General features: G+C 38.7%; 1 protein-coding gene across 1 annotated transcript in view; it reads left to right on the top strand.

Moving 5' to 3' along the window:
- The first annotated feature begins 454 nt into the window (after window positions 1-454).
- The window catches only part of LOC113771532 (cellulose synthase-like protein H1), an 18,842-nt gene continuing 6,545 nt past the window's right edge, over window positions 455-12,751 (top strand). The window contains exons 1-2 of the mRNA XM_027316108.1: window positions 455-764; window positions 849-886. Of these exons, the coding sequence (XP_027171909.1) occupies window positions 455-764; window positions 849-886 (348 nt within the window). The remainder of the gene's footprint in view (window positions 765-848; window positions 887-12,751) is intronic.

Here is a 12,751-nt window from a genome sequence, read left to right as displayed (position 1 = left end):
ACTTCCAAGTAACCTTTATTTTTTCCATACTTTCTTAGTAGAGAAGAAATTATATAGGGGAATTACAATCAAAGATTGGCAACGACCTAGCCCTAAAAAACAAATAACTTTAAGCACTGCATTATACTCCCTCCGTTCCTTATTAGATGGCCTGAATAACTAATTCTCTTAGATTAAGAAAGTTGGTTATTTTCTAAAAGTCAACAAAAGTTTTACTTTACTTCTCAAAATTACCCTTTATCTCTCTTCAACTATACCTAATTAATACTACCTGTCATTTACTCTCTGTCACATTTCTCAATCAATAGATTAAATCTGAAAATATGAATAGTTCCCACCAAATTTGTTTTCATAGATCTCAAAATTTGAATATTAATTCCCACCAAAAAACAAAAGACTTTGACATTATAAGTATGCTGGACGTTAAATCTATTCAAAACAACTTACTTTATCCATGGGTTCAAGGCAAAGATATCAGATGCCTGTACTTGAAATCGGTTTAAATAATTCATGGGCAGATTCTAACATTCATAGTGAAGAGGCTCAAGAAGCTGCTACAGAGGAATTGCAATATCAATTGCCAGATCTTAATTGCATTATTGAAGAAGGTTTTGTTCTTGACTTCAACCTTAATCAAAGTCCTCCAACAACTGAGATATCCTCAAGTCAATTCCTTTTTTACTTGATCAAAGAGCCATGTGCAGAAGATGAAACAGAAGCAAATCTCGAAGTGATAGAATTGGCGGAACCAAATTTGAATGCTGGTATTACAATTTCTTTCCATATTATTGACTCCTATTTACCTATATGTACCAGTAACTTCTTATTTTTGTTTTATTCTTAACTAGATAACAATGTCAGTGATGACAATCCAAATTTAGAAGTGGTAGAAGCACAAAGTGGTGGTTGTCGCGCCCCACTTTTTGAATGATGAGTGTGGGATGTGTAGTGTCGTGTGAACGTGTGCAAAATGAAAATAAAGGCCATGGGACTTGATAAAGCGACGGTTTGGCCATATAAAGTTCAAAAAGGATTTTTGAAAAATGGAGTCGCCACTTGGTATAGAGTTAGGGTGTACCAAGTCACCCAAAAATGATTTTTGTTTTTGAATGAAAAAAGTAAATAAACCCTTTTAGAGAACTTTTGGGTCTACGTAACCAAAAGAGGGATCGGGGGTCACATTTGACGAAGGGGAAGGCAAGGATAAAAATTCAAGGCACCCCTTCGACCTAGCCAAGGCTAGTTGCGTGACTTAAACCAATTTCTCCTAATTTTTCTACCCAAGGTATGTATCGCATGTTGGATATGACTACGTGAATGCAAAAACCTAGACCTAGGGGGACATGGGGGAAATTTCTCTTCAAAGGGTGAGTGGTGCCAATCACATTAATTGTGAAGCCCAATAATGATCCTTTGGAGAGGTCACACGTAATCCTAAATGACGTAAAAAATGAGTGGAATGCATGCCATGTGAAAGTGTGAGTTTGTGTGAAGTGAGAAAAGTGATAAAATAATAGGATGCAAGTGGAGGTGTGCAAATGAAGATAAAAAGTGTTCGTGTGCAAGTGAAGGGATATAAAGGTGCACGTGTGCAAATAAAAGTGTAAAGTGTGAGTAGTTAAGTGAAAACGTCCAAAAGTAGTGTGAAGTGAGAATGTGGAAAAAGGGTTAGAATATAAAGTAAGTGTATGTGATAGTGAATGAATAGAATGCATGAATCCTATAGGAATGCAGCAAGACGGGAACGGGGAGTCCTAACTTTGTGACTTAATCTTCCCTTTGATTAGAAGGCAAAACTAGCGTGCTAAGGCTATCGAGTAGCCACACTCGCTCGTTTCCCTTATCGAAAGGGGACTCTCAAGCAAATGAACCCTATAACTAGTATGAGATGCAAAACCTAAAAATGAGGGGAAAAAGGGGTTCGAGGAGCATGCCAATGATAAAACTAAGAAAAATGCATGACATGTAGTGAACATGCAAATATGCACTAACAAAAGGGGATGGCCTATTGGGTCTAGCGTTGGACTAGCCCTTTCTATGAATTCCTAATGAAATAATGAGCCACAACTAGCATTGGACTAGTGTGGTGACGTACATTCATCCATCACATTCATTCATGGCTATGGAAAGCGATTAGACATGCCAAACACCCATAAACACGTAGCACATAACACTTAGCATGCTCGACTAGATGCAAGGCCCTAGCAAAGCAAATTAACACGTAGCAACTAAGCATGCAAGACACATAAAGCAATTAAAACCCTAACTATTACATTTGCTAGCTAGGCACATGTCTTCAACAGGTCTTCATCGAATACTCCTCCAAGCCCTATCTATTACAAGCCAAGAGGTGTACACATACCCCATAATGAAATACTTAAATAAAAGGCAAAAGTAAATAAAATAAATGCAAAGAATTGAGGAAAGGCAAGGAAAGCAACGTAGACATGCAATTCACATAACACGCAGGAGCACGTAGGGACAAATGAAGTGCAAATATAAGGGATAGAGTGTACCTCCCTTGAAGCGATGCCCTAACGTAGTGAAATTACTAACTTACCCTCCAAAATAATAAAAAGGTCAAGGTACCACTTAAATTATCAAATAAACCAGAGAAAATGGAAATAAACGCCAAATTGAATCACTCGTACTTAACCAATTAAGACAAACAAAGACCCAATTGAAAAGAATTAAAAAGGGACTAAAAACTAAGGGACTAAAAAAACATAAAATAAAATTAAGAATCTAAGGTGAAACATACCAAATCAAACAAGAAAATTCACAAAGAGGTAAATGAGGAACAATTTGCTAGTATCGAGGCAACAAAATGTCAAAAAATCCAAGAAAAATCAACTTGACTACAAATCTAGGAAAAAGAAATTATTAGACCCTTCAAACTCATTCTACAACCCCTTAAGTATCCACCCAAAACAAACCAAGATGTATTAAAGAGGAAATGGCATGTTAGGAGGACAAAATTAATTCAGTTTTCCAAATAATTGGGCCATGGAAGCATTAGATGGAAGCCAAAGGGTTGGAGTGCAATTTTTGGAAGTCATTTTACATGCAAGTTTCATGCAACCACGTAAAGAATGCTTCTGCAAATATTTTTCTTAGGCTTTGAAGCCTTTACACTTTGCATGACAGATTTTCTAAGAAAACAAGACAAAATTCTCAAAACAAAGTCCAACTTCAAGTTCCTACCAAATTCATCATACATGTAAGAGCCAAAATGAAGATGTTTTGTATGCAAATCTGGTACAACAAATTGGAAATCATTCCAGCAACAAAGGACTTTTAACAGCAACGAATGAAGCTTGATGCAATTTTCTTTTCCAGTCACAGCTTATCATGCAAACCAGATTTTTGATTCAACTACATGGCTTTGGTTGGATACTTTCCAATCCCAACATCATAACTCTAACTAAGCAACAAGTTACTTAACCTTAACTCCAAACAAACAAGAACAATAAAGGAGCTAATGCATTACAAAATTCTGGACAAACATTCATATGGAATGGTTCGGCAACCTAAAGTTTATTTTCCAGCAAAACATTCGGCCATTGCTCCAGTAATTCAGGTTTTAAACATGCAAACTCAAACACCTAACCTCCTACTTCCTTTCCCTCAAAACAGATTAAACATGCAACTTAGGGGGAAAGGCTTGATGTGCAATCACAAAAAAAAATAAAAAAAAAACAGAACAGAGAATGCAACTTTTTGTTCTTGCTAAGAAATTTTGTAACTACGAAACTCACGCAGGTTAAAATGCCAAAACATTTCATTAAACCCAACCATTTATTCAGCAAATGCACACATGTTTTCCAGATGTCTGTTTTAGTAATGAAGAAACCAAAAAAAATGCAGCAAAGACAACACCACGCTTCAGCTAATGTATCAAAATGCAGTGACGGACAAGGAGCAAATGATATTGTTGTGGTCTGCTATCATGCCAAACCAGCACTGCTTCAAATTACAGCCGACAAATGCGATGAAATACCACCAAGCAACCAGCAAAACAAAAGAAAATTCAAGACATTCCATGGACTCAGCAAAATGCAGCAATTTTTACTGAATGCAGCTAAAATGCAGCAAACTGTAGCGAAAGACATCACTTTCGTCTTGCTGCAATTCACCCACGAAGCATGCCCAAACATCCTACCAAGTGTAATGCACCAATGCAGTAAGGAAGCGTGAACTAGCTATTCAAACATGCAAAAATGAAAACCAGAAATTCCAACCCATTTCCCAAACCAAAGAAAACCATGATATACAAGCCAAAAGAAAAGAAAACGAAAACCAAAATGATAGGACAGAAAGGCCGTGCGAAGTCTGGAAAAATCTGAATAGATGTCACTCAAAGTTGGGAACTTTCAACCATTTTCCTTCGACTAAAACCCAACCATACAAGAGCCGACTCATTAACCCAACACTAGACTCATCGTTATTCAAACAAAAGACACCAAACCCAAGCAGAAACCACCAGTCAATTCTGAAGCATAAAAAAGAAAAGAGACGGAACCAGAAAATCAGCAAACAGAATGCAAGTCATAACATAAAGGAAGCAGCTTTTAGCTATAAAAGATGAAAAAGTACCTGGACCACGAGATGGAATGTGGAATGACCAAGGAGAACTCAGATGATCTTCCCCTAAGATTGAACGCTGCAGGTGGCTCCGTCGCCTCCCCTTTAGCGCGGTTTTCCGATGGATTTGAGTGGTGATTTCTCTTCCAAGAACAGCCGCAGGTGGTGGTGAGATTCTCCCGTTCAGCCTTGCTTTCACTCAGCTGTTAATTCCCTTTCTGCTCAAAGACTCTCGCCGCTAATCCTTTTCCTCTCAGATTTCAGCCGCTATCTCTCTATCTCTCTTTCTCGTTTCTTTTCTTTCAGAACCCACGCCGCCAATCTCTTGCTTGCTTTGTTCTTCCTTCAGATTTTTTAGCCATCACTTAATGCCCAGATCCCTTTCTCTCCGCCTTCTCTCGGGTTTTTCTTAGCCGCTAACTCTCTCTCACTCCAAAACCCTCGCTCAGTTTTTCTTTTAGCCTGTCGATGCTCTCCCCCAAAAACCTCTCTTGCGGCTGTAGCCCTTTTTCATTTTTATATCAACTCACAACCCCTAAACCCTGTATTCAATGGTCAGAAAATCATCCCCTTCAACCCATTTTTCTTGGCCATCCGATGAACCAGCCCCTCGTCCTTGGCACGCTGCAAAAACAAAATGCAGCGTGCATGCGCGGCCAAAATCTTTTTTTTTTCTTTTTTTTCTTTTTTTTTAACACAACTTGATAATTATAGAAATGATAAAATAAAACATAAATAATAATAATAACAAGATTACACAAACCGGGTAATAATAATAACAAAACAAAAATAATTTTAAACAAAAAACTTAAACAAAAAATGGCCATTTTTAATTTTTCAATTTTTCGTTTTTCATCATTTTCTTTTTCTCACAATAACTTAATAAAAATAACTAAAGTGCCCAAAGATTGAATTTAAAGAAATAAACATATTTTTGTGAACAATTTTTCCTCTTTTTTTCTTTTTCTCTTTTTTTCATTTTTCCAATCCAACTAAAGCCTATTTTTTTTGAATTTTTCTTCTTTTCCCTCTTTTTCTTCAATTTTCTCTTTTCTCCTTTTTTATGATTTTTCATTTTCATTTTTCTTTTAAGAAAGCATTGAATTTAAATTACAAACGACTAAATCATATTTTTTTTGAATGTTTTTCTTTTTTTCTTTTTTTTTTCAACAAATTCTATGATAAAACTTAAAAATAAAAATAAAACTGGAAACTAAAAACTAAAAATGAACACAACAAATAAAAAACTAAAAATGAAATTACACCAAAAATTTGGTGTCTACAGTTTGCCCCTCTTTGTCTGAGTTTTGGAAAAACTTGAGACAAAGAAGTAGACACCAAATACTTACCTGTGTTATTGGGCTGCAAAAGACTCCAACGAACAGGAATTCTAACACGGGACTGACCCGAATAAGAATTTAGAATTGGGATAGACCCACGGGATAGATCCGGATAAAATGTAAATGGGATAGACCCAGACAAAAATGTAGACGGGACTGACCCGAACAGGAATTTAAATTCGATGAATTGAAGTGAAATGGAGTGTTGGTGGGGTTGACCCATGTTTATTGGTGACGCAAATGAAAGAAGCGAAATGAAGTGTTAATGGGACTGATCCACGTTCCAGCGGTTATGAAAATGAAATGCTTACTGGCGGGACTAACCTCAGCTCCAGTGGCTATGAAAATGAAATGCTCACCGGCGGGACAAACCCAGCTCCAATAGCAATGAAATGCTTTTGACAATCGGACAGTGGGATACAACCCGAGCCTGCCGAGGTCGGAGGAATAAAACCCATGCCCAACGAAAATAAAAGCGGTCAGTGGGATACAACCCGAGCCTGCCGAGGTCGGAGGGATTAAACCCATGCCCAAACGAAAATAAAAGCGGTCAGTGGGATAAAACCCGAGCCTGCCGAGGTCGGAGGGATAAAACCCATGCCCCCGGGATAAAAAACGAAAATAAAAGCGGTCAGTGGGATACAACCCGAGCCTGCCGAGGTCGGAGGGATAAAACCCATGCCCAACGAAAATAAAAGCGGTCAGTGGGATAAAACCCGAGCCTGCCGAGGTCGGAGGGATAAAACCCATGCCCAACGAAAATAAAAGCGGTCAGTGGGATAAAACCCGAGCCTCCGAGGTCGGAGGGATAAAACCCATGCCCAAACGAAAATAAAAGCGGTCAGTGGGATACAACCCGAGCCTGCCGAGGTCGGAGGGATAAAACCCATGCCCAAACGAAAATAAAAGCGGTCAGTGGGATACAACCCGAGCCTGCCGAGATGAACTAGATTTGATTTTTTGACTTTTCTGGTGATGATTTTTGATTTTTGATTTGATTTTTGACTTTTCTTTTTGACTTTTGAGAACCTTTCCAAAAATTAATTTGCCCCAGTTGGATGAATTTTTGCAATTTGAGCCCATAGTTGATTCTGTATCGCCATGTTGTTGCACCTTTTGATCAAATTTGCTTGCAACATTTTCAAATCTGCCCTTGTTCATCGGAGGACTCTTCCCGACACCAATTCCAGTGCGAGGTGTGATTACTTTCATCTGTGCATGCAATTTTCCTGTGAAAGAGAAAAACAAAGAAATTGCCACCACCATTTGATCCGTTTTCCTTCGAGAATCGTGTAAACATGAGTCTTTCGACGCCCTTATCAACTTTTGCTGCGGCAGCCGATTGAGTTGGATTTCTCACCCAGGCTTTTCCGATTTTCAAACTGACCAGGTATGTGCTTTGCCATATTGTGAAGTCTGTGTAGCTGGCTTGGCTGAATTTCAACTGTTTCCAAAAGATGACTGAATCTAAGCATGCTTTTGCAATAAACCATGGGGATTGTCATTCACCACAATTCAATGATAAAGAATGAGGTATGCAAGAAAATTCACATGTCATGTAAAAATAATTATGCACAAGAATGCACACTTAACCATTTGTGCTTAAATTCTACAAAAAATGCCATGAATGCAAGTAATTTAGAAAAAATGAGTTTCCTAAGAATGTATTTGCAAAAGAATGTTTTACAAAATGACAGAGTTTTGGCCAACGGATGTCATATTCGAATCTCTGGGTATCCTTGTTCTGGGATTCAGTATTGGCAGAAGTATGACAAAAATGAGGAGAAATCCACATGAACCAGGTCGCCAACCGTTCCTCCTCGTGCTCGCTTACTGCAAAAACCTTACCTTGGCGCCCTTTCGGGTCTTCACCAAGGTTGCCCCCACCCTTTTCTGTTTTGTTTTGTTTTTCTCTCTCTTTTTTCTTTTTCCTTTTTTTTCTCTTTTTGTTTCGTGTTTTTCTCTTTTCTTTCTTTTCTTTTGAGGTATCCTTTCGGGTTTTCACCTAAAGAAGCAAATGGAAGAGCTCAACCATGATCGACTCAGAAATGTAAGTTGAAAAATTACTGACATCAGTAAAACGCGCTTCCCTTATAGACTTAAACGAAGGCATCATGGACATCATTTGTCAGTTGACTAGCAAACTTCCCAATAGAAATACATCAAGTGACGAAAGCCAGGACTTTGGGCTTTTGTAATGAAGTCAGGTGGGGTGTTTTCAAGAAGAGTTGAGGTTTGAAAGTAATTTGTGCTTATGCGAGGTGAAATAACCTGAGATTGCATCATTTTGCAATTATCTCCAATTTCTGAACAAAACCGAGGAAATTTGCCCCAGTCTGATTGGATTTTTCTTTCTTTGCATTTTCATTGCATATTTCTCACTTTTGCATTTTTCTTCAAAACTAAATTTGCCCCAGTGTGGGGTTCCTTCTTTTCCATTTCTTCTTTTTCTTTTTTTTCTCTTTTTTTTTTTTAAAAAAATAAATTTGCCCCAGTGTAGGGTTTTCCCCTTCTAAACATCTCTTTTCAAAATGAATTTGCCCCAGTGTGGGGTTTGCAATCTTCAGGGGCTGCCAAACGAAAAAATTATTGTTCTGATAGCTCAAAAGGGACGACTAGGGATGAAATGTTTTGATTGGAAAGGAAAATGGCCTGACTTTTGCCTCGTCTCTTGCACGACTTCCTAGAAGGAATTTGCATAATCAAAAATAAAAAATTTCTTACACATGTCTGAGTTGACAGGTTTGAGAGAATGTCTGTCTATCCATGAATGCTCCGCCAGGTAATACCTTTTGAACGCCCAATGAGCTTTGCCTATTTGAAGCAAATTTGCCTTCGACTTCATCTTTCATTACTTTAGCACTTTGTTCCCTTCTTCGGAAGATCAGTGGCGGCCCCTTTTATTATGAACACAGGCCATGCATTTTGACAAAATTGGTCATGGTACATAGCATTCAACTGCTTTTCATTAATCAGAATCAATCGTCGATGATACTGCCTTAACCAATCAGCTTTCAACCTGGTCGGAAAGGGATTTTCTTCAATGAAGGAATTTTCCAAATGGAGGTATTTTCCAATGTATGGCTTCCTCAAAGAAAGGATTTCTCAATGAGGGAGTTCTTAATGAAGGGTTTTCTCAATGAAGGCTTTTTCAAAAAAAGGATTTCTCGATGAAGAGATTTTTCAAATGAAGGGATTTTTTTTTTAATGAAGGAATTCTCAAAGAAGGGATTTCTCGATGAAGAGATTTTTCAAATGAAGGGATTTTTTAATGAACGAATTCTCAAAGAAGGGATTATCGGATTCCAGAACAATGTTATTCAAAGGGTCAAATAATTTCCTCTTTGGCCATCGCAAAGAATAATCAAATAAACAAAATAAACAAATTATGCATTTCATGAAACTCCAAATCAAAACAGAAACAAGACAAAACTCAATTGCAGAAGATGCTTTCGTTAAGCTATTTACATATGCAAAAAAAAGTTTTCGTGAATCTTAGTAAATGACAACCCCTAGATTCATTGAAATTTCCTTCGAGAGGGAGGATAATCAGCCATCCAAATTGTGCAGAGCTTCTTCAGGATTTTCAAATCTCATCGTTGGAGGTAGATGCCTCAAAGGTGTCCTCGTGTCTGGGAAAGGGGTTTGTACTTATACTTGGTCCTTGTTCTTCTTTCCCCCTCAAAATTATGTCTCCGGCCTCAATCATGTCTTGGATTTTGTGCTTAAGTACCCGACAATTAGCAGTAGAATGTCCAGGAGCTCCGGAATGATAGGCACAAAAAGATTGAGGATTATAATCAGGAGGAAATCCTTTAGCATAGGCTTTAGGAGGTATTGTACCAATTTTCCCTGCGGCCTTGAGCTGCTCATATAGTTGATCCAAGGGCCGACCTAAATTGGTAAAAGTTCTATATCGGGCCGGATCTTGGGTGCCAGCGGTTTGTTGATAGTTATAATTATGGTTGATGGGTAATGTGGGTCTTGGATGATAAGGAGAGCGAGGTCTAGTTTGAAAATTATGTGGAGAAATATGAAATGGTGTTATAGGTGTGTTTGGGTAATTTGGTCGAGGTTGAGGATGAGGGGTATTAATGTGATAAACAGGATGAGGGTTTGAATAGTAAGGGTAAGGGTTTGAGTAGGTAGGGTATTGTCGAGGTCTGGGTATTGGAACAGGGTTTCGATTCCAGACAAAAGCAGTTTCCCCCTCTTTCTTTTGGAATTGTTGCTTCTTCCCATTACTACCTTGGCTTTGCAAAGCATCCAGCTGGGACTTGAGGGCAGAGACATTAACAATCTTCCCAGCTTTCACGAAGTCATCGAATTCTTCAAGCTTATTAACAATTGCGGCAAATGAGCATCCAGTCATGCGGAAAATTTCTTCAAAGTACGGCGGATCATGTGCCTTAATGAAAGTTCGTATGATTTCGTCCTCAGTCATTGGTGGCTCGACTTTGGCAGCTATTTTCCTCCACCTCTTGGCATAAGTCTTGTGGTCCTCAGAGGGTTTTCTTTTTGTTCCTTCCAGCGTAGTCCGTGTTGGAGCTAGCTCACAATTATACTCGTATTGCCTTACAAAAGCATTGGACAGATCCAGCCAGGTCTTTGCTTCTTCGGGTTTCAGCTTGGAATACCAGTCGAGTGCATCCCCCTCCAGACTTTCTGGGAATAGCCTCAAAGGCAGATTTTCATCATCTGTTGGCCTACCCAACTTGTTGGCGAACAATCGGAGGTGTGTCTTGGGATTGCCCGTGCCATCGTATTTATTAAACTTCGGAGTTTTGAACCCCTCAGGTAACTGCACATTCGGGAAAAGGCAAAGCTCGTCGTAATCCAGAACTCCTTGCTTGTTTAACCCTTGACTTTTCTTCATAAATTCATCAAAGCGGTCAAGGCGCTTAAGCAGCTTCACATCAACGGGAGCAGAAGATTCCCCCATTTCTGGCTTGGTTTGAATAATATGGTCTGGTAGGAATGGCTCAGCGGCAGTGTGATAAAAAGTATGAGGCTCGGGGGGTATGTTTGAAGTGATTTGCGGTTGGGGACCTTGCATGTGAGTAGGAAAGAACGAAGGGTTAGGAGGGTAAGTGTATGGCAAATTTATGGTGGGATAGGTGAAAGTTCCTTCGGATGGAATGATGAAGGGTGGAGTAAAAGTGGTTTGGGTCGTGGGCATGACCAATGATTCTGGCCCCGATTGACTGACGAGTACAGGCTCGGGTTGAACTCCGCTACTGATAAGCTCATCGATTAATTTCTTTTGGGTGGCCATTTCAGATGCCATCTCACCAAACTTCGTAAGCATCTCGGTCAGTTGGACCCCCAAACTTGCAGTCTCAGGTTGGGCGGTTGTAGCAGACCTATCCGATTGTTCCGGTTGTGAACTCATGTTTACACGACTCCTCTGGGCTTGACTACGGGATCGCGTTATGATGGGGCTTCGACGAGAAGCTATGTTTAAATATTACCTGAGAATATTTTGAAAGATTGCCTTTAGACTCAACCCTCGCTTAATTATTCCAAAGAAAATAAAGAAAAAGAAAAGAAAAAGGCAAGAGTTAGTAGATATCCAGAAAATTCGGATGCATGTCCTATGGGGGGAGCCCTTTTTGTGCCAAGGGTAGGCCTAGAATGATGATGCAATCCTCCAGAGCAGGCACTATACAATACCTGATGGATCCGATCAGCTTATGGAGTGAAAAATAATTTGAAAAATTTGGCCCATTGGAATGAGAAGAGATTGATCACTTTTGATCGATACAAAAACTTGCAAAAACGCACGGGTTTGACCTTGACGAACTTCCTATCGAAGAGATTGGAAATCGTTTTGACAACTTTTCTCAGTGAAGCACGGGTCAAAACTCCAACTGATCAAATGGCTGGATGCAATGGATGCTTTTCTCAAAATCGACTAGGTTTTCCATTTTGAAATTCGACATTGAAATCCTAATTGGTCAAATGAAATTGACAATTTATTAAAAATCGACCGGATTACCCTAAAAAGGGAAACAGGTCAAATGAATTGAATGAAATTTAATTTATCCAAAATTAATCAGATCACCCTAAAAAGGGTAAATTGATCAAATAGATTGAACGAAACTTGATTTATTCAAAATCGGCTCGGTTGCCCTAAAAATGGGTAAATTGGCCAAATGAATGAAATTGAATTAGTGATTTATTCAAAAATCGGCCGAATGACCCTAAAAAGGGTAAATCGGTCAAATGAATTGATGATTTATTCAAAAATCGACCAGGTGACCCTAAAAAGGGTAAATTGGTCAAATGAATTGATGATTTATTGAATGAATTGGCAAAATGGATTGGTTGAATTGTCCGGCCATTGGTTATTTCAAAATTATTAAGGTGCATTAGTCTATGACCTTCTAAAAATCAAATTTTGGCCTCAATTTATTTATCGTCTCAACAGGAGGAATCATTTGTGATTTTCTTCAAATTAATATCCTTCACGCAAGGGATTTTTACCAATTTTGATAAAATGGCCAAAAAGTGGTTATTAGATGCTCATATTCCAAAGATCACTCTATGAAAATGATCGGATCCTACCTTACCTTGTGCACTACCCCTTTGGATGGTACAAAATGTAAACGTGCAAGTCTCACTGGATTAAGTATCCGAGACACAAGGTGGCTTATTCCTAAACACGGGATTCCCTATGTGGCATTCCCTTTCTATGGTTTATGCATGATGCCAATTATCAAAGCGATGTAAATATGTGACAAATATGACCTAAAGGACATAAATAATGCATCGGGGGGAAAAAGGTCTAGAATGAAATGTACTCATTGAAAATTAAGTGCAATAAC

The sequence above is a fragment of the Coffea eugenioides genome, chromosome 5 (genome assembly GCF_003713205.1).
Source record: "Coffea eugenioides isolate CCC68of chromosome 5, Ceug_1.0, whole genome shotgun sequence".
Classification (NCBI taxonomy): domain Eukaryota; kingdom Viridiplantae; phylum Streptophyta; class Magnoliopsida; order Gentianales; family Rubiaceae; genus Coffea; species Coffea eugenioides.
This window is presented reverse-complemented; position numbering and strand designations above follow the sequence as displayed.